A 23,078-nucleotide genomic window follows, 5' to 3' on the forward strand; every position below is an offset into this window, starting at 1 on the left:
ATGAAATTGGCACTGTTGTAAGGTACTGGCTTTGATGAGCCAGTCGTCTAGGTAAGGGAACATGTGGATGTTCGGTCTTCTGAGGTGTGGGTCAACTACTGCTAAACACTTTGTGAAGACTCTGAAGCAGTCGTGACCCCGAAAGGCAGGACTTTGAACTGGTAATGTTTGCCTGCAATAACAAACCTTAGGTATTTTTGGTGTGCAGGGTGGATAGGATTATGAAAGTAGGCGTCCTTTAGATCTAGAGCTGCCATAAAGTTGCCTTGTTGCAGAAGTGGAATAACATCTTGAAGAGTGACCATATGAAAGTGTTCTGACAAGATGCACTGGTTTAATGGTCTGCGGTGCAGAATAGGCCTGATATAGATGTCCTTTTTGGGAATGAGGAAATATAGGGAGAATATTCCTGATTCTTGGTATTACAATAGGCTTGAGGGCCCCCTACGAGAAGGCATTGAACCTATTGTTTGAGAAGGGTGAGGTGCTTGTGGGATAGTCTGAGTGCAAGGGGGAATATTTGGGGGAGTGGTAATGAGTTTCAGACAATAACATGTTGGATAATGGAAAGGACATATTGGTCCGTGGTGATGTTGACCCATTCTGAATGAAATTTTGGAGCAGTCCCCCAACAGGTGTGGAGTGAGCAGTGGAAAGACCGAGGTAGAGACTGCTTTGCAGTGGAGGAAGAGCCTTGGGAGGTGGTGCTCTGACTTCTGCCTTTGTTGTTACCTCTGCAGGACCCCCTATAGAAACCCCTGGAATAGGAGGGTGGAAGCAGTTTGGTTTGGGAAGTAAACACCTTGGAGGATGTGGATCTGTAGGCACCTCTGAAAGTGGGGAGATTAAAAGTACCCCTTTTTGTGGGGGACTGTAGAGCACCCAAGGCTTTTGCTGAGACTGTCTTTTTTTTAAGCTCTTCGGGCTAAAGGGCCTTGAGGGACGAAATTATGCGCCTTATCAAAGGACATGATAAGGACCGCTTGCTGTACTTCTGGTTTGAAACCACAGCAGCGGAGCCACAAGTGCCTTCTTATTAGGGCACCTGTATTGATGTCTTATGCAGCTGTATCTGCGGCATCCTCGCAGAATTATTAGAGATGGTTTGCCCCTCAGCACCAATTTATTGTCCTCTCTGCGGTACTCATCTGGGAGAAATTGGAGGAGCTCCTCCATTTCATCCCTGTGAGCCCAGTCATATCTAGCCAGTAACACCTGGGAATTGGCGATATGCCAATGGTTAACTACCAGTGCAGCCACTCTTTTCCAGGCAGCACTGATTTTCTTGCTACCCTTTTCAGTAGGAGAGTCACCTGTGGCCTGGCTATTGGCATGTTTTCGTGCAGTGGTGGCAACTATGGAATCCAGAGGGACTTGTGACCTAAAGTATAATGGGTCTGAGGGAGCAGGCTTACATTACTTGCCTACTCTAGAGGTGATCGCCGTAGAGCATCCGTGTTCTTTGAAAATTTCATCAGCATGACAAAGCATGCCAGGGAGTATTGGGAGAAACAGGATATCCCTGTGAGTAGATGTGAGTGTATCAAACAGGTAGTCCAGTTTGGTATGGTCCTGTGTAATTCCACATTGTGAAAAGCAGCTGCTCTTGCCATTACTTGCTGGTAAGTATTAGTATCCTCTGATGGGGAGGGGTGTGCAGGGAATAAGCTTGCATCACTGGAGAGGATGGGGTCAGGGCCATAAGTGTTCCATGAATCCAGGTCATGCTGTGCCCCACCCAAGTATTCCCCAACATATAAATGGGATCATTGAGGGGTATATTCTCCTGAAGTAAGTGGGAAAGAGAATGAGGAGGAGAGGCGGAAAAGGAGGAGACAAAGGTGAGGTGGAGGAGAAGGTAGATCAGCAGCAGGAGGTGGAGAAGGCTTGAGAGGTGGGCTGGTGGCCTATTTTTATTCGTAGGTGGGCGAGTGTCCAAAACTTCTTGAAAAGGCCGCTTCCTCTTGAGCAGTACAGTGGGAGAAGCAGTAATGCTTCCTTTATCCTCCTGAATATGAAGGCAACACAGATGAGCATCCAGTCTCTGGAATGGGTTCCACAGGAAAAGGTCCAGCTGAAGACTGACTGGAGTCTCTCTGCTCAGAGGTTTACGGCTCTTTGGATTTTGGCACCAAAGTCTTTGGTTGGTACGATCTCATCAGCACCGAGGTGGAGGAGGTGGATGGCTCGGAGTCAAAGTTTAGACCAAGATGGAAACAATGTTTCAGGCCGAGGTGCTGGGAGTCGAAACCGAAGACGGTGGCTTTGTCTTGGCTTTTTTTTGGAGCTAAGCCGCAGAGCAGGGCAATCAAAACAGATTTTCGAATCCAGCTATGCCCTGGTGGTGATGGCGGTCCGGCAACATCTAAAAAGGAGCCTTTTCACAGTCTTGGGATGGGGAGGAGAGGCCACGGTACTCCCGGGTTGTGCAGATGTTTTCTTATGGCTTGTGATGTTAGGCTGCACGTCAGAGTCCTGGATAAATAAGGCCTCTTCCTGTTGTTCACATTCCTCCTTGGCGTGATCCTCCCCAAAGATGTCCGGGGTGACATCCAGAGTCTTGTGTGCCTTTCCAGTTGACGCACCCTTCGGTTCCGAAGCGTTTTCTTCAACTGGAGAGATCTGCAGCTGTCACAGGCAGCTTACGGGTGATCGGGGAGAGGCACAGGTTACACACCAGATATTGGTCAGTGTGGGGAAATATAGCATGGAACCAATGACAGAAGTGAAACGTTGTTTGTTTCATCAACTTAGCATAGTGGTCGGTGCCAGATAGTGAAGTAGGTCCGAGATGGGCGAAGATGCCCCCGGAGGGTGCACGGTCGGTGCTCAGACCTATGATTCGAGACAATTGCTTAGAGAGGAATGCGCAATCAAAACAATACCATTGATGAAGAGAAGACAGAAAGAAAGATTTCGAAGCGTAGTACGTCAAAAGACGGAACGAAGACAAAAAGGTCCGAACCCAAAGGCAGTAAGAAAACAATCTAACAAAGGAGTCAATGCCTATGCGCACTATCACCAGGAAGAGGAGTCACTTGATCCCGTGACTCAAAATGCTTCTTTGAAGAAAAACAACTTGCACCACGCCTGACTCAACACTAGATCGCAGGAGTAGGCAGAGCATGTGTTTCTACAGCCCCACATGCAATCAAACTTTTTATTTTACTTGCTGAAATGAAATTCTTTAACAGTTTGTGAATCTTGTGTTTATTTATTCTCTGAATGCATCTGGCAAAGATTTTGAGCTTAAACAAAATGGAAAAGAGAAGGAAAGAGGCGCACAGTGACTCCTCCTTATTCCTAAGTCCTAGCTCTTTTTTCTGACTCCTCAGTTATCAAGTTCAATATTATGAAATCAGTCTGCTGATATAGATAAGCACACCTCTGACTCCGCTTCCACTCATAAGGAACAACGAGAAAGGAACAAAATGTCAAAAAAAGTTGAGGGGAAATGTTATTACCCACATGCTAATAGAGAGTTAACTGATCCACCTCACATTCTATTCCGTTAACTATTAACCAAACTAAACAAACATTAGCAAAGGTCTTGCTTTGCCAATGCATTGTATCTGTTGGTAATCAGTGTCAGCAAAATCAAAATACAAGCACTGGCAAAACCAAGAGATCACTGAGCTAAAAAGCTGAGTTGCTGGCTTTGCCAATGCTTTTGCAATCACAAGTGATGGCATTTTTAGAATGGGATTTCTAATACAGGCATCATGATGGAAAACTGTGCAAATGGTGAATGAGGTGTGTAATTTTTTTTTACAAAAAAATTCAATAAAATAAAGTGTAATGGGTTGGGGAATACATACAGTGTTGCTGGGGAAACAGAGGTGGAGAGATCAAAAAAAGGAAAAAGTTACTTACCTGTAACAATAGATAAGCAAGTTCGCCATCTTCTGGCTGTGTCCCAACAGTCTCCATTTTCCCAATGTTTTCCTCTTTTGGGCTTCAACCAGAGGTGGGCAGTGCCAGACACCTATGAAGTTAAATATAAGCCCACAATGTCCCAATATAATTCCCACTTCATGAACTTTGTTCCCTTGCTGCGGTGACCAGTCTCTACCTGTATGTGACAAATATGTTATGTACTCTGTAAGCATTTATTTGTAGCATGTAATGCTGTAGATCTGCACGCTCTGCATATTGCTGCCATCTAGTGTTGGGATCGAGTATTTGCAATGTATTGTTCTTTAAAGAAGTCTTTTGAGGTATGCAGTACAGAGACTCCTCCGTTAATTGGCGATGAACTCTGGGTGTGATAACCAATTCCAGTCCTTCCATTAAAGCCTTGATGACAGGGATTTGGATCAAAGAAGTGTGTTATTTGGTCTGAATGTAGACTGCAATTATGGCGCGGTTAAAGCATATGGAAACGTAATATAGGCCAGATTTTTGCAGGTGGAGGTGGTAACAGATAATATTCTGAACTGCAGGTTGAAGAGGGTCCAGGTGCTTGGAAATGCAGTAGTGGACAAACCTTTTCCCCTTTACAGCATAACAGGCTTATGTAGTGGGCCTGCAGGTTTCCTGAAGCATGGCCATGTGTTCCTGAAGTAGAGTGAGATAACTGAGGTAGAGTGAGATAACCAAACTTTGGGACCTCACAAGCCAAATTGTTACATTGAGCTGTCTGGGCTTGGGATATCTTTGCCTGCCTTGTTTGACAGCAAAAGACCAGTCGGTTGAGAACATTTTCATGGAGAACAAACAATAGCAAAAGGGGGGTCGAGAACAAGAGCAGTCTGGCTCATGTGAAAGCCACCAGGGTGAGAGTAAGGGACATTTGATGAAGCTTCCTGCCCCCATACAGAAGGAGTGGGAAAGGAGGGGGAAGTGTATGCAAAGATCTGACCAATTCATTATATAGAACACTGCCCATTGACTGTGGGTGTCAGAACAGGTGAAGCTTAGCATTTTGTATATAGTACAGTGGCAAAGAGATCAACCTTAAGACCCCTATATGAGTATGGGAGTAGGACCTGTGGTTGGAGTTCCCAATCGTTGACTTGTTGCTGCAATCTGCCGAGCAGGTCTTTAAAGTCATTGCCCACTTTTCCCAGCTGCGCCACCAGGTGGTGTATCAAATGGTGAATCACCAAATGCCAATGCTTGCGCTTATGTTCACAATCGCTGTGAATGTATGTCGTCTTGCTTTTGGCAGTCATATTGTCCATTTTTACAAGAACTTCTTTATGCTGAATATCCTGAAGGAAGGCCTAAGAGCTAACTGGATAGCCAGGAGCTCGAGGTAATTGATATGTACACCCCGATGATGTGGTGACCACCACATAGACTGAATAATTAAGTGTTGAAGATCTGCTCTCCATCATGAGTGATGTGTCCATGATGATGGTCACCTGCAGAACAGGGCCCGTGAAGGACTGGTCTAGCATAGATTGTTGTTGATTCATCAATGCAGTGTGATGGGTGCTGGCCTGTGTCAACACTAGATCTTCAAGTTAGATCCTCCACCTGTGTCCACTATGTTGAGAGGCACTAATACAGTGGACACATATGCACTCTGGCATTGGGGGACTATGACTAAGCAAGAGGCCATCATCCCTCAGAGGCACATTTCTGTTCTGAGAGTTGATGATTTGGCTGAAAAAGAGGTAGTGGTTGATGGAATGCCTGGCTCCTAGGTTGGCTGGCGTAGGCATTCCCTGTGATTTATTGAGAATGGCTCTCAAAGGGCTGAATCTGAAAGGGGTGGAGGAGTGACTTGGCAGCATTTAAGGTGAATACCAATCTGTGGAGGAGGGATATGGTGGCTTGTAGGTGAGAGAGACACTGCTGCTTGCCTGCTTTCTTGATCACCAAATCCTGGCTATGTGGAAGTAGGTGCCCTTCCGATCGAGAGTAGTCATGAAGTTGTCTTGCTGCAGCAGCAGGATGATATCCTGCAGAGGTACCATGTGGCAATGTTGAGAGGATGTATTTGTTGAAAAGTCAGAGGTTCATAATGGGCCTCGCATTACCATCCTCTTCAATGATTAGCAAGTACAGGGAGTAAACACCCTTGCCACAGCGTGGTATTAGTACTGGCTCCAAGGCTCCTTTTGAGATGAGCACATGAAGGTGGTACTGGGTTTAGGAATGAACGTGTGTTTGCGGGTTGGGGGGTTTGGTGCAGATGAGGTGAGCTTGAGGAAGTAGCTGTGCCCCATGACAGGAAAATTCCACCAGGGAGGTACTCTTCCTAACGAGAAAGAATTCCCTTGAGGTGCTGTGTGATTGGGGGGAAGCAAAAGGAATCGCTGCTTAAAAGGAGGAGGCTTCTTTGCCTGAGCGGCATTCGCCCCTACCCTTGATGGGTCCACTGGAGACCATGCAGTGACTGCTGGGCGTAGGCCTGCTGCCACCTTTAATCGGAGGGTCTGGGGGAGGTTGCCTTACTGCCTGCTCTTTCCAGCTGCCTGCTAAAGAGCCCCTTTGGAGTAAGTGATCTAAGGGTACCCATAGCATTGACCATGTCCTTGCCTTTACTTTTCTCAAGCATCTGGCCCACCTGTGGTCTAGAGCAGTGGTTCCCAACCTTACTGGAACCCGGGGACCCCACTGAATCATTACTAATAATATTATTTAATTTTCTAAGCAGTCACGGACCCCCCCTGAGGAGGCTTCGCGGACACCAAACCACAGGTTGGGAACCACTGGTCTAGATAAATGCTCGCCATTAAACAGCAAGTTTAGCAGATGCTGTTGTACCTCCGGTTTAAAATCAGACGCAAAGCAAGGCATGACGCCCGACCAGGATACTGGTGCCCACCTCTCTGGCTGCAGTGTCTGCCACATCTAGGGTGCAGCAGATAGTCGCATTAGATAGGATTCTCACCTCCACTATTAACTCTTGCTGCTTATGCTCCGCTGGTAGGTGAGGTCCTGAATCTCATCCCAATGTACCCTGTTGTACAGGGAAAGCAGCCCAACAGAGCTGGCGGTCCTCTAAAGTGTGGCTGAACTGCTACCCTCTTACCCAATGTGTCTAGCTTTTCACTCATCTGCAGAGAGGGTCTCCTGCAGCCTGGGTGTTTGCACACCTGTAAATTCGAAGGAAAGTGGCTATGGATATACGGTGGGTCACTGGGTCAGGGTTTATATTTTTGTTGAGCCTAGGTGTGACAACTCTTGCCTTGATAGGATCTTTAAAGGTCTCAGAGCTGGTCTTCAGCATACCCGTAAGCAAAGGGGGTGGGGGGAGGAGGGGGAGTGGGGCTGAAGGGTGTGTTGGGTTTTGGATAATATTTCCACCAGGAAGTCATGGTCTTTCTGGATAACACACATCAACTTTGCTATGTGTGAATGCGTTCTTTATGACTTTGTGGTATGTTTTAGTGTCATCTGGGCGGGGAAGGCTTGACTGGGTATATATCCGGGTGTTTATCACCCACAGAATCACCTTTCTAGTTGCCCCATTAGTGATACCTAGGCACAGGGTCATGAACTATTTCAAAGGATTTAGCAGTTCCTCTTACAGCCGTTAGAGGATGGGCAGCTCGAATGAGGAGCACTGTGGTAAAATTCCATTCACTTCCCCTACAAACCCTTTAATTGCTTGTGTGGCTAATAGATTTATTACAGAGGAACATCAGGTTTAAGAAACTATGGCAGGGGGCACTTGCTTAAAAGCAGACAAGTGTTCTGCATCAAATATAATGGATGCTCCTTCTGTCAGGTTATCCTTATGTGCATCAAAGTATAAATCTGGCCCTTGTAACGGGCTCTGCATTTGCATGTGGTACCTTAGAACTTCTATACACCTATCCATTAGGATGAAGTGGCCATACTCAAAGTCTTCAGGAGCCAGGTCGCTGGGTTGAGGCACACTTTCTTCTCTTATTGCTACTGGGTTTTGAAACACTGGTATTTTTTTTCAATTTGTTGGCTGTTATTTTTATTAGTTCTCAGTACCACCAAGGGCATGCCCACCAGGGGCTATTGGTATCGGAGTTATGTTTGTCTGCTTGAATTTATCACAACTTGTATTAGGGGGATTCGGTGGAAAGACTGAGGCAGAAAATTCCTGACCAGTATATCAATAGTACATTCCTTAGTGACAGCTGGGGAGAGCAGCGGGATACAAAGCTTTGGAATTTACATTTTCATAAGATGCGAACAGATCTATTTATGGTGTTTCCCAAGTTTGGAATTGTGTCTGCTACTCCGTGCTTTAATGCCCACTGGTGCAAGGTTAGATTTTGCCCTCTTAAGCTGTATGCTTCTCTGTTTTGTTGTCCTGATACGTATACTGCTACTAAAAAGTTCTTCCACTGAACGGTCAAGTGCAGATGCCCTGTGCTAGCTTTGATGGGACATGTGATTTTTGTTCAATAACAGGGAAACATATCTGAATTTATCCAGAGACAGTTTAGCTGCCATTGTTTAAACTCAATATAATCTTTTTATTAGGTGCTTATGAGCTCTCAGCAGTATTGCATTGCAGTAGTCAATTCTACTCAGAGTCGTACTCTGGACTACTAACTTTCTTGCAGGCTGAGGCAGAAGTATGATTTTTCAAAGATTTTAAAGCAAGACAGTTATTAGTATGTGCTTCCATGGTGAGTTTATCATTAAGGTTAACTCTCAGGTTCCTAACTACCTGTGCTGGTTTTAGATCATCCGATTCGATCCAAGGCCAAAAATCATTCGGAAGGCAGTGCAGTTCTTTAGCGGGGGCCAGACAAGTTCAATTTTCCCTCCATTGCATTTTAGGGAGCTCTTATTCACCCAGCTTGCCACCTCATGTAAACACGTATGCAGAGTTTCCATTGGGATTGATTTATTTATGTCCAGGGCCAAAATTAGTTGTGTCTCATCTGCACTGTTTACAAATGAAATCCCATGAGAGCTAATGAGGGTTAGCAGTGGTCTTAGTTAGATGTTAAAAGGATGGGGCTAAATGCTGAACCCTTTATAAATTTCGAACAGAAGGGCGAGAGTGAAATTGCTTGAGACTCAGGCAAAAGATAACAGCCCAGGAAGTATAGGTTAAAACAAACTTTTTCCATTTGATTACTTCATGACACCACTGGCATCAAAAGCAATGGTGCAAACACATTTAAAACAACAAGGCATGCAACAATTATTCCATCTTAAATAACGAGAAAGCTATTAAACATGACCCCTTTCTTGCCGGTGATAATTATTTCAAAATACTGGATGCATGCTTCCCTATTTTAACAGTACCATACAGAAACATGCTTGCCAGCTAATCTAGTCCTCACCATTCGCAGCGATTACCACACACCATTTCCAAGTAGGATAAAAAGCCAGCTCACCAGGCACAGCACCAAGATGTCGCAGAATGGATCCTGAATTATTAGGAAGGACGGTAAGATTCCATCCATGCCTGTAACAAGAAACCAGGTTAAGACATTTGCTCCCAAATAATCCAAACCCACACACTAAAGATTTAATATGTAAATGTTTTCAATTGTTACTGATTCCGTGTAGATTGTAACCATACCTTGAAAATGGTTCTGCTTTACCCACAGGAAAGCCACTTCCATGTGTGTTTGTATCGACTCTCCCACAATGCACAGCTACATGGCAATCCTTCTCCTCCACTAACCGCCAATATTCTTCCTACAAAAGAAGATTCAACACGGTTAGTCAACATACACTACCCAATATAAACTTGACTAAAGCTTGATGTTCACTCATTTTACTCATTTGTGTCATGAAGTATCTGTAGTGCCAAGTTGGTAACAATGTTTTGTTAAAATTACTTTGTGTACAGATACCTATACAAAGCACCCAGTTCTGAAACGTCACCTAGTAGTACTTCTGGCTAGTATATTTTTTCCTGAGGAAAATGTTTAGCTTAAGTTAAGGAGTTTGCCTTCTTGTGAAATGGTAAGGAAATGGCTATCAACAATTAGCTTTTTGCATCAAAGTTACTTTCACCAGGAAATTTCAGATGCAGGAGTAAGTCGAAATCCATGAGTGAAAGCGGATGCCAAAATGAGGATTTACCAGGGAAACTGGACCTGGAATTACTGATTGCCCAGTAAATTCCCATTCCTTAGTGGGTCCTCAACATCCTACTCAAAGGGATTCATTTTCCCTGCCATCACTTGAAACTCCCATCATCAAACTCTAGGCTAGGTAACTTGTACAGATGGCTTAATTCGCTTATGGGTCCTTAACCTTACTTGAAATCACATTTTTATAAATAATTAAACTCCTCAAGTGCCTAAACTCACCAAACAGTGATCCATCTTCCAATGGGCACCTTCTGCTCATCACTCTACCCAAGTTCAATATTCTGTTTCCTTAACCCAAATATTGCAGTGCAAGGGGCAATCTTTGGTTGTAGATTGTCACATATCTTACATAGCATGAGAAAAACAATGTTTTTTTAAAGAAATGCACCATTCCCTATCCCAACCCATTTCAGCAGCTTAAATGCTGTAGTGTGATCTGCACTTTGATGGTGAGTGAAGCACTACAATGCACAGCTTGGATTTTAGTATTTGAGCCACTTAATTTCCACAGAAAAAAACTATTCCTGCCGTTTATTATTCCAGCATTCTTATCAATGCATGCTTCAAGAGGGATGTCGAGCTAGACAAACACGAGCAATGCAATTTCCTTCTTTGTAATTGTTTCCCCGGGGAGTACCTTTGACCTTGAATGGATCTCCTGTGGGGAGTAAGTGCATTGTCAGCTCTTTCTCAACCCTACTGCATAAAGGAATTGCACCTCTATCACCTTCCATGAAACTGAAGGCACTTTACAGCTCTCCATTATTGTCTGGAACAGTAAAAATTTCAACGTGCAAACATAAAAAAAAAAAAAAAAAAAAAAAAAAAAAAAATCAGTGAAACTTTGAATTGCAATAACATCAACACTACAACGAGTGTGCTTAACAGTATAAAAGAGTATAAGATGTGTTGAAACACCAAAAAAAAAAAAAAAACATTTTATGACAGTTTACAATTGCATCTCTGCTTAATTGTAACTTTTGTCAATATCTCAGATAAGCACATCAATGCTGGAGTATCAAGTTATGGATCACATCCTGTGAATCAGGATTGTGCTAGGGTTATTAGGAGTTGAGATTCATGACTGTTTGAAATTATGGAGAATGATTAAATGTGTTGCTCAAAGACAAGGCAAGTGCTTATTATAAGATATTTTCAGAGAATATTTACCTTTCTGTATTTAGAAGTTTAAGTTGGAATATTTGTTGCAGTTTAATATTTGGATGTTTCCATGGAGCCTGCAATTGAGATTAAAGACGGGCCTATCTAGACCCCCAAAATTATTTCTGAATTCAGACTGCAAACCACAGACTCCAATTACAAGAGGTCAACTGTGAGATAACAGTTTTGGATAACGAGTGTCTGAACCATTATAGTTTCATTTTTTTTTTTTTTTTTTTTTTTTTTTTTAAAGAAATGTGTGTCATTGTTTACAAGTATTTATAAACAAATACATTTACTTTTTTAACCTCATAATTTCGATGTTGCATACAAAAGGTCAATATTTAATACAGTGTTAAGCATGCATTATTTCAACTGATCAACATTTTGGGAGCAAACTGATCACACAACCATCTCACATTTAGAGCATCTTTTTTTAATGCAGCTTTTATGATGTCTTTACCACATCTTTGTTTTATCCGGGGTCCCTTAGGCTCTAAATTTCAGGAGGAATAGTTTTGTAAAACATATAATGCGACTGTAATCATTTTGTTGCCTAAATTCTTCTTATGTCTCCCCATGACTTATTCATCCCCTGCCCAAGTTCAAAAGGTTGCCTTCCTTTTCTGAGGTGCAGACCCAAACATCTGTGCCCTTCTATGCCATATAAGGTAATTTTGTTGACTGGAATTCTTGTTAATGACCTGAGGAGATTGGTGTAGAGGCATAAAGGGAACCGACCATCTTTCTGCCACACATGGGCAGCTGCCATCACACAATAAGACAACCAATCATACTGTGAATGAACACAACCAATAGCTGCATGTTAATAAACCCTGCAAATGCCTGTCAAACGAGAAAAATATGGTAGATTTAACAGGCAGCATGAGAGAGGATGGGCTGGAGCAATGAAATCAACATGACTAGTCAGTCAAAAAAATAAGTTATATTAAAGCAAATGTGTTCCGAAAACAATTGATCTATACTATTAAATCTATTACTTGCAGACACACACACGTTTAGAAGCATACAAAAAGCAACTAAGCCTTATTGTAAAATCAACATATTTCATTTCAGGTTTACTATTGAGCCATGTGTTAATGTTTCATAATTTAAAAAGAAAGTTTTAAAAACATTTATCAAGATTACTATTAATAAATGACAGGCCATTCCTAAATGAATAATAGTACATATAAAACTACATATTCAGATTCCCTTCCACAGACCAACACTTTTTCTAAAATCATGTTTTATAAATACACAAGCAAAATGTTACCCCTCATATTGTACATAACTTCTAAATAGGGAAATGTTTCCTCATAACAGATTGTAACACTGTGTCTATACATATGCCTGACAGATTCTTTATTTCTGAAAGATTTAATGAGGTTTGGTTTAATACAGCAGGGAAGGAGACCCATATCTTAATATCTCCCTTTAATTCCGAAATATATATAATCATTTTTACATGTTTCACAAATTAGTGGCCAAAGAGACATCACTTAATTTAACTTCCTTCCAGCAATAGCAGGGAATTGTATTAAGTGCCTCATTAATTGGTAATATATTTTAAAATCTCATTGTCAGTCCTCTGCCAAGGCTTTTAAAGAGGCCATTTTGAGTTTCCTGCGTTTTACCTGAACCATGCTTCTCAAGACTAAGCGGTTTCTTTTAGACAGTGATTATCTTCTGGGCCCAAGGTACTCTTGGATAGACACATAACACTCCACCATATATTATCACAGCGGGAAACTTGCTTTTCTATAATTTAATTAACCAAGGCAAAGCATAGCTATTTTATTCTTAACTTTTATTAAATCTCCTATCCTTAACATTAAATTTCAGAGACCCAAAACATTCATTCCATTTCAGATTGTTTGTGAATTGCATTTCCAGTTATTTATATGAGCTTACTTCTTTGTTTTATTCACTGCCTAGATACCAGGACGCATGTGATTGGTTTTTCTCCCCTCAAAGATCATGATTTGTTTAATCTATAGTAATAGTTAACTAATTAAGTGAACAGCAACTAAAAATAGCCTTTAAATCTTTTTGTGAAGTCAATATTTTGTCATCTGCAATAAATAGATCAACTACAGAAAACAGACATGGAAAATGGATTTATCCCATCTTTGGTGAAAACGTGTGTGTACCTTTTAAATTACTCAGACGGTCAGCTAAATACAATGCAAAGTATGTCAGATCCAAAACGAATCCCTTTTAACCCCTTCACTACCAGGCCTTTTCCCCTCCTGTGCCAAGCCTTTTTTTTTGCTATTTGGGGCGGTTCGCGCTTAGGCCCTCATAACTTTTTCTCCACATAACCTACCAGTGCCAAATATGTGTCCTATTTTTCCACCATCCTAGGGATTCTAGAGGTACCCAGACTTTGTGGGTTCCCCTCAAGGAGACCAAGAAATTAGCCAAAATACAGCAAATTTTTTTTGTTTTAAAAAAAAAAAAAAAAAAAAAAGAAGGGGGAAAAAGGGCTGCAGAAGGCGGCTTGTGGTTTTTCCCCCCAAAAATGGCATCAACAAAGGGTTTGCGTTGGTAAAATCACCATCTTCCCAGCTTTCAGGAACAGGCAGACCTGAATTAGAAAACCCAATTTTTCAACACAATTTTGAAATTTTACTGGGACATACCCCATTTTTACCATTTTTGGTGCTTTCAGCTTTCTTCCAGTTAGTGACAGAAATGGATGAGAAACCAATGCTGGATCCCAGAATGTTAATCATTTCGGAAAAGTAGACAAAATTCTGTTCAGCAAGGGGTCATTTGTTTAGATTGTGCAAGTGTTTCCTACAGATAATACCAGCTGAAATAAAAGAATATTGAAATTGAGCTGAAAACAAACCAGCCATTTTTTTCCACGTTCTACTCAGTAACTTTTTCCTGCGATGTCAGATTTTTTAGCAATATACCATTACGTCTGCTGGACTCTTCTGGTTGCGGGGATATAAAGGGCTTGTAGGTTCATCAAGAACCCTATGTACCCAGAGCCAATAAATGAGCTGCACCTTGCAATGGGTTTTCATTCTATACCGGGTATGTAGCAACTAATTTACTGAAATATAAAAAGTGAAAAATAGGTATCAAGAAAACCTTTGTATTTTCAAAATGGCCACAAGATAAGGTGTTGAGAAGCAGTGGTTATTTGCACATCTCTGAATTCCGGGGACCCCATACTAGCATGTCAATTACAGGGCATTTCTCAAATAGGCGTCTTTTTTTACACACTGTCTTACATTTGGAAGGAAAACATGTAGAGAAAGACAAGGGGCAATAACACTTGTTTTGCTATTCTGTGTTCCCCCAAGTCTCCCGATAAAAACTGTATCTCACTTGTGGGGGTAGGCCTAGTGCCCGCGACAGGAAATACCCCAAAACACAATGTGGACACATCACATTTTCACAAAGAAAACAGAGCTGTTTTTTGCCTAGCTGTGGATTTTGGCCTCTAGCTCAGCCAGCACCTAGGGAAACCTAGCAAACCTGCGCATTTTTGAAAACTAGACACCTAGGAGAATCCAAGATGGGGTGACTTGTGGGGCTCTGACTAGGTTCGGTTACGCAGAATCCTTTGCAAACCCTCAAAATATGGCCAAAAACACTTTTTCCTATTATTTCAGTGACAGAAAGTTCTGGTAAGGGCATCATTAAAAGGGATTAGGGGCTCCGCAGACCTAGAGGAAGGATGCAACACCTCAGCCTAGATGTTTGTCTTTACCTCCGATGCTGGTAACGGAAGTGCCAAGAATTCAGCAGCCATCCTTAGAACACTGTGATAAGAAGCTGCCTCCTCTGAATTTACCAGGGGATAAAAGATCCCACCCAGGGGATGTATCTAGGCCACTTGCAGAGTCCAGACTCTGAAATTCCTCCATAGGCTCAAGAATCTCCCCTTCCTCTAACAGCTGCTGCTGATACTCCTGCTCCTCCAAGAGCCTCAAGGCCCTCCTCCTTGACCTCAGTCTGGCCCTCCAACCTTGGCATCGACAGAGAATTAGCGGACGTCTACGACGCCGGTTTCAAAGCAGATGACCACTCTGGCATAGGAGATGGTGGAGATATACTGAGTCCTGATCGGGATCCATCCAGCGCCGGCATAGACTCCATCGGCGCCATCAGCAACATCATCTGGGGCGACGTCGTCATCGGTGCCAAACCAGCACCTTCAGCTGGATAGAAGGGTACAAACGGGGACTGTTTGTACAGCACCGGCGAACCCAGAGAGAAAGCTAATGGACCCATGGGACCAGCCGGTGCACCAGCAGGGGCCATAGCCATGTTGAAAATACGAAACATAGCATTAAGGAACACTGCTGAATCCGCTCCCGGAGTTGGGAAAGCAGGAAACCTCTGCTCATCTTGAGGCGATTGGCCCGAATCCGAAGCTTGTGCCACCGGCTCCTGAGTTAACACAGGTGTAATGTAAACCGGAGGACTCCCCGGGGACTCGAAGGCCTCAATCAACGACAGCGCCAGAGAAGCCTGTGCTCTGAGGCTGAGGAGTGATCGTTGGACTGACCTCCCATGCTGTACGGCGCCGTCTAGGATGGGACCGAGACAGAGACTGATATCTGGAAGAACGGCGTTGAGAATCATGCCGGCGCCGCTGCTTATGAGATCGAGGACTTATGTGAGGAAGAGTCCCTGGCCTTAGATCTTCGAAGACCCTTATGCTCCTTCTTAGCTTTTGCCAAGAAGAGCTTAGCCCCTCTCTCTTTCAAGGCCTTCGGGTTCATCCGCTAGCAGGACACGCGCGATCCAAGCTTAGGCACCACAAGCAGTCCTCATGAGGATCTGTGACCGACATACGACCCCTGCACTCATGACCAGGCTTAAAACCAGATTTCTTCGGTGGAGACATGGTAACTAGACAACAAGAACACCTTTGAAACAGTAACTGTTCGGGAGCCAGGAAAAACTGTTAGCGTCGAAGGCGCAGAAAAAAAGGGAACTGATGTCAACATGCTGGCAAGGACTTCTTATTGCCACAATGACATCAGACATAGTCACGTGCGGAGCCGCGCAATTGTGATGTCCTCTTCGACGTGATGAGCTACGGAGAACATTTCCGTTGAATGCTGGCGCATTGGGAGAATTCATAAGGTGAGGAATCCACAGTTAGTAGTATACATTAGAAATACAATTACAATCTCAGGTTATGTAGTCTCCTTATCGCGGTGTGTATGCTGTTTTTGCATTGCTTGAGTGCCGTCTCCTTTATCAGCCAGTCATCTTGGTAGTGGTACAAGTCTATTCCCCTTCCTCTCAAGTGTGCTCCAACCTCAGTCAGGCACTCTGAACAGTTACTGATGCTGATTTTATTCCGAGGGGTAAAACCTTGAATTGATAGTGCACCTTGTCCATCATGAATCTGAGGAACTTTCTATATGTATGCTCTATTCGTTGGTATGTGTAGGTATGCAGCCTTGGGCTCTATGGTTGTCTTCTGTAGAAGATCCATGGATTCTTGTAATGCAGCAATCTTGAATGTGTGTTTTGATTTACCTGTTGAGTGCTCGCAGATGCACAATGGGTCTTAGGGTCTTGTCTGGCTTTGGAACCTGAAAGTAAGTGGAGTATATTCCCTAGCATTTTTCCTTGGTGGCACCCTTTCTATTGCCCTTTTGTGTAAGATGTCCGTCTTCTTACCATAGACTAACTGACCATTCCTGTTCATGTTCTTTTTTTCTTAGTGGCATTGTGGTAACCATGTTGGCTGATGTTTAGTATACATTTGTCAGAGGTGATTCATCCCGATTCCTCGCCAGTGGTTAATTTGTAAAAAAACAACAAAAAAAACAACAACAAAAAAAGTTGTGCCTGTTCTAAAGCTCTACTCTGAAACACACGACTGCTGCAATTAAAATGTGGGCACACCGAATACTGAAGCAGAGTAATCCTGGACCATCTCGGGCCTCTTTCATCTATTTACAGCCACTCCCCACCCTTTAAGCTCACTCTTTCAGCTTAATGTTTTCTCAGTTTTTGGCGCTTTTTTGTTTTTCTATTCCTCCGTCTTTCCGATGTGTCTTCTACTCGCAGTAAATAAGTGCAACCCTCAAAAATAAGTGCTGGTGCCCACACCGAAAACCACCATCTTAAATTAAGCACTGTACCTCAATGAAACCTCAGATTCTTCCTCCCAAAGGTGACTAATGGAGGAGAATTATCGCTCTACAGTAACTTGACAGTGGCCAGTTCCCTTCTTCCCCTGCCTCATCCTTGAAAGCAATTGCTGGAGGGTGGTCTATGCTGCCACGGAGTTGGGGGATGTTGTGGTGGTAGCCTGCTGTGTGAAAGTCACATGCGAAGTGGCTGGTTGTATACCCCTTGCAGATACTCTTCCTTTGCTGTATGCCCCCTTGAAATAGTCCCCTGTATTGCAATGCCCCCATTGTTTTTGCTGTGACACTGTTCTCTCATGCGCCTCATCCACTGATTGCCCAAAAAGACTGCCTCCTGTAAAGGGAATGATGATAATGCAAGATTGCACCACCTACTTCAAAGCCAAAGCCAGATATGTTGATGCAGAACTGTGGCAGTGCAAAGTTGCCTACTGGCTGTATCTGTCACATTCAGTGAAGATTTGAGACAGGTGCTGGTCTTGAGCACCTGCACTAGGCTGTTTGCCCCTATTTTGCATGAGTTCCTTAACTTTTTCCCACTGTTCGTGGGCATGATGGTTGAGTACGAGTTCCTTGACTTTATCCCCACGGTTGGTGAGCATAATGGTTGAGCAGTGCATCAGAATTTGCAATGCCTCATTGTGCCACTGATCTCTCCAGCTTCCTGCCCACCATTTCCACTCTCTAGCTCTCCTTGTCCGGTGGAGGGCTTTGGGGTATTTTTCTCTCTTTAGAGCCGCTGCACCCATGAGAGAATCTGCTGGTACACTACCTCTGATGTATGATAGGGTGTTCTTGTGGCGATCCTATATTTCTTTTTCACCCTTGGTGCGCTGGCCTTTGCAGCGGCTGGCTCCTTGAAGTATTCCGTCTGCTCTTCCTCAAACTGCATCCCACCGGGGTTTGCTGCTCTCTTTATATCCGCAGTGTATGCAGTGAGGTTATCTAGAGGTGAAGATCTCAAAGGATAGGAGTCTACCCCTCTTCTGGTGAGTAAGTATATAGGTCTTGCCACTCATCGACTCCCCTGCTTGTGAAGGGTCATACTCAAGGAAATGCTCTTCCTCAAAACAGAAAAACTGCTCTTCATTCTCTTTCTGAGGTTCTGTTGTGAATGGTGGTTCCAGTTCAGCAACCTCCTAGCTGTTGTTGTCCCTGCTGAGGTTTCACAGGGATTTTGTACTTCTTTAGATTCTCATCAAACTATCTTTTTTTGCATTAGAGCTTCCATTTCGGCCTCCATGAGTCCTCTTCTCTTCCCTAACTTCAAGAGATTATTTTAGTTGCCATTTGTTGTTTTGCCCCCTTTTTCAGCATTGGTGTTGACCCATTTTTCCCCGAAGGTTTCTGATCCCTCCCATGCTCCCAATACTCTCGAGATCAAAGCTATCTCTGAGGGTCTGAACTTTTTTGCCATCAATGCATAGTTGGTGTGCTTTGAACCTGAGATTTTTGGCTTGGCTGCAAATCGCTCCTGTGGTACTTTGCGCTTGGTTTCGATGTCCCTTGGCATCTGCTTGTGTTTCTTCCCTGGCTGCCCCCCGACTACCTCTTCAACGTCTGGGTAGTCTCACTGGCCAATTCAGTGTACCTCAGTGTATCTTCTTCACTCTTTTGCCTCAGATCTTTCAAGGATTCTCGTTTTGCATTGTATGAAATCAGGGCAAAAAGCACTGACCTCGGCTTTTACCTCAGCTTGATGGTCTTGGGTTAGAATATCTACGCACCCCTGCAAACAATGGTCTTTAAGAGGCAGAAATTACAGACCTTATGGCTGGCCTTTTGTGCATCTTTGTGGTGGCACTTGAGCAAAATTTAAATGGGGTGTGCTCTATATCTCTACTTCATTCTGTAGTCTTGGTGGGTTTCGTTTTTTTCAACTCTTTAGTGCATATCAGCTTCCTCCTCTCCCACAATGTCAGTCATGTGCTGTTGTCTTCAGTAAAATCTTTGCTGTTTTTCAGTGGAATGTCCCCCCAACCCCGGGACTGTTTTTTTCCTCCTCAACTCCTGAGCTCTCTTGTGCTTTCAGACCCAACGGCAGAAAAACGAATCTAAAGATGGTGACTACGATCAAGGATTTCCAGGGCAAGCGTCCAGCGTCTTCCAACGTCTGTCAAAGAGACATGTGCACCAAATGGTCAATGATTCCCACTCAAAAAGGAAAAAAAAGAAACTGACAAAATTCAAGGCTCAGCCACTAAATGGCAAAATAATGCACAGCATGTGAAACCAGAAATGATTTAGGCTGCACAACATACACTTGCCAAAAGCCTCAATCCTCTTGAACTCTCTATCTGAAAGGAGTCTCTGGGAGGTTACTGGGATTTACTTGACTGGTTAAAGACTAAGCCACAATCACCATTAAAGTAAGATGTTTAGAAAGAAAATCACGATTGCCTTAAGCTGGTCTGAGACATTTGGCCACCTGCCTATTCACCAAGTAAGCAGGGATTTGACCAACTGATCAGCAACGTAATGGTGAAAGCCCTGTTAAAAAGGAGCAAAAACGCAGATATTAAAGGCTGCAAAAATTATGTAGACATTTGTTTTGGTCTCGAATGAGGGCAGCTGTAAATCTAGGACATTGACTGCCTGCTGAACAACAATTACAAAATAGGCCTTTTATTCCGATGGTAGCCCAAGTAGTGAGCCAAACGCTGCTTCAAGGGAGCTGCCTAGCCCACTGGCCTCTTAAATCGATGTAAAAGTTATCATCTATGCAATGAAGGGGGGAAATATATCTCCCACCCCAAAACCATCCTTCCCATCCTGGCGTACCCGTATTTTATAGTCCAAGCCAAAAAAGAGGTAAGGGTGCATTTGCTGGTGCAATTGCTTTGGTAAAAGCAATGGGTGAGAAGCAGGATCTATGATGACTGGTTACACAATTGTAATCATGCAGCACAACATCAGTAGAGACTGAGCCAAAATATGTTCGGTAAGTGACATCAGAATCCGCGCTGGATCCACTTCCAGCACCGATTACATTGGTGCCAGGATCAAAAGAGAAGAGCCCTTCGTAGGTCTTGGAGCAGGAGTGGAAGCTTGTGCCAGAGCTGGAACAGAGCCTGAAGTGTGTCCCAACGGGTCCAACAGCATCAAGGAAAGATCCATCAATGGTAACCTGACCAGGGGTCCCTTCAGTTCCTCAGAGCTACAAGGCACACCAAAGGGAAAAAGTAGCAAACAATAGATCTGCAGCCTGACCTCCTCAAAGGTGTCAATCTGTGTGCACGATCACAAGTGGCAGGTGAAATTGAGGCGGCCACTGGAATCAGTGTCGGTATGGAGTCAAGTACGGCTTCACTTTTTTGTTTGTGCTTAGACCTAGATTTACCCAAGGACCTCAGGCGTGAAATTGACTGCTAACGTGAACTTTTTTTGGAAGCGAGAAAGAGTCAAAAGCAGGACAGCACATGTATCACACATCTTTGAGTCGTGGCCCGTCGAGAGACAATAAAGACGCATCTTGTGTAAGTACATTACAGACCTTGGTTTTCTTCATTTGCTGAAGTTTGAAACCTGTAAGAGGGTAGGGGGAGGGGACATCATCCCCTAGCACACCGCAATTAGATTTAGAAATCATCAGAAGACTAACAAAACTAGGAGCGAAGTTCCAGATCCCAGTCAGAAGGCACATAATGGAACTGATGTCAGTGCACAAGGGTGGTGCTTATATATGGCTCCGTTCTGTCACTTCCACAATGACACAGAGACAAAACTGTGGCACGTGGGAGTACTGCTAAACAAAAGCTTCCAAATACAGTGTGGTACCTGGGCAGTATTCTACGTTGAGGAATCTGCAGTTAGAAGTATCCATCACAAGTCCTCTACCATCACAAAGAATGAAGATTTGACACCTGTTTCAACTGGTGAAGAATGTGAAAATGTAAAATTTCAAAACAAAACCAAAAACACAGCCCTCGCGGGAGGGCGCGCAGCAGAAGAGGTAAAAGAGAAAGCTCTAAAGAAGTTGTGGCCTGCACCTTGTATGATGAGGGTGGGCATGGGAGGGGGCACAAACTGGTAATGTGAGAGGCATGTACCTAGGAAGACTGCTTACCGCACCAAGACTGGCTCCAAGCCTCCAAAGTCCTGGTTTTCAACCAATAGCTGTGTTACCTTAGTCCACCATGAGGCTAGCTATGCTTCAAACAGCTGAAGCAGGCTCCTGGTATTTCAAGTACTACCAGTGGTACACCACTACACGGATGGGGAAGAACACCTCATGGAGAACTTGCATTTGCTGCTTTGGTGAGCTGCTCCAAATTGTAAAAGGAGGGTCATGAAAACAGCAAAGGAACTTTCACAGCCCCCAGGGAATGTGCACCACTGAGCCACACAGCATGCCACTGATAAAAAACAATGTGTACTTTCTCTGGTAACAAGCATAACTATAGAATATCACCTCCCATCTTGTTTCTTAAAGCCACAATTTTATATCTGGATTACTCTGGTTTGTGATGTGAAAACATACATTTTTTTTAATATAAGCCACCCATGTTATGGTTAATAGTTGTATTACATTTAGTTTGTTGTTTCAGTTCAAAAATACTTTCCAGCGGTTGACGCTGAAAGTTTTAAATGAACAAGTTGCTTACCTTCGGTAATGCCTTATCTGACAATATCTAGATGCAGATTCCTTACCTTTGAATTTCCCCTAGGCGTCCGACTTAATCAGGAGATTTTTCGTGAACAATAACCCTGTGCGCCATTAGGAGCCGTCGATTGGCTTCGCGTTCATTGTCTGCATCTTCTGCACAGAACAGGACATTGCCATTCCTATAAAGGCCTATAGAGGGGCCACTCTGGCACGCCAACACCAGTTTCCTTTAACAACTTTCCACACAAGTAGCACAGAGCCATGAGGAACACCGACTCCTGAAGCGTCAAAACTAAGGCCCAGAAAGAAGAGTCCCTGCCCCTAGAAATAAGTTGGCAGAGTGGAGAGGATGGGAGGGCTAGTAAGGAACTAGATATTGTCTCCACCAGAAAAGGAGTTACCAAAGGAAAGTAACTTGTTCATGTGATATAGACTCCTAGTTGCAGATTCCTTACCTCTGAAAAGATACCTATGTAATACCATCCCCAAAGGTGGGCCTGCAAACCAAGATCATAGTAGAAAATCCAACAGGACCAAACAGTCAAAGTATCTATCTCTACAGACCTGACAGTCCAAGCAGTAGTGTTTAGTAAACATGTGCAGAGAAGCCCATGTTGCCACTTGACAGATGTCCAGGACTAGAACTCCTTGTGCTACCGCAGTGGCTGCAGCTGTACCTCGGGTAGTATGAGCATGCAAACCTTCAGGTAGTTGCTTTTGGCCAGTGAGTAGCAGATCTTAATGCAGAGTGCTGCCCATCTGGAGATGGTCCACTTCTGCACTGCCCAACCTGTCTTCACAACCACATAACCAACAAAGAGTTGATCCTCCAATGGGATCTCTTTTGTACAATCAAGGTAGAACGCTAAAGTTCTTTTTGGGTCCAGCCAGTGGAGTATCTTCTCTTGCTCAAAAGGATGGGGCGGTGCAAAAAAAAGTGAGCAAGGTGATGGATTGGTGTACAAAGGGCACCCCCCCCCCCTTCATCCTCCCCAAACTCCCACCAGTAGCAGCAATGTTTATTATTTTTTTATTCTTAAAAGGGCAGGGCCTTGGGGGGATGATAGTCATGGAGGAGTCAGGGCGCGTGTATGTTTGGACGGCCATCGCGGGCGAGTCAAACACACAAATACACACATCCATCCATTATTTGTGTTTGATGCTTTTGTCGTCCTAAGT

At 43.7% G+C, this 23,078-nt stretch overlaps 1 protein-coding gene across 5 annotated transcripts in view; it reads right to left on the minus strand.

Moving 5' to 3' along the window:
- Positions 1 to 23,078, minus strand: part of JARID2 (jumonji and AT-rich interaction domain containing 2) — a 589,480-nt gene that overhangs the window by 88,460 nt on the left and 477,942 nt on the right. For 3 of the 5 annotated variants that reach the window (XM_069218783.1, XM_069218784.1, XM_069218787.1), the window contains exons 10-11: positions 9,476 to 9,594; positions 9,234 to 9,358 (exon numbers count right to left, since the gene is read on the minus strand). In XM_069218783.1, the coding sequence (XP_069074884.1) occupies positions 9,234 to 9,358; positions 9,476 to 9,594 (244 nt within the window). The remainder of the gene's footprint in view (positions 1 to 9,233; positions 9,359 to 9,475; positions 9,595 to 23,078) is intronic. The other 2 variants (XM_069218785.1, XM_069218788.1) reach the window with 1 other exon arrangement.

The sequence above is a fragment of the Pleurodeles waltl genome, chromosome 2_1 (assembly GCF_031143425.1).
Source record: "Pleurodeles waltl isolate 20211129_DDA chromosome 2_1, aPleWal1.hap1.20221129, whole genome shotgun sequence".
NCBI lineage: Eukaryota > Metazoa > Chordata > Amphibia > Caudata > Salamandridae > Pleurodeles > Pleurodeles waltl.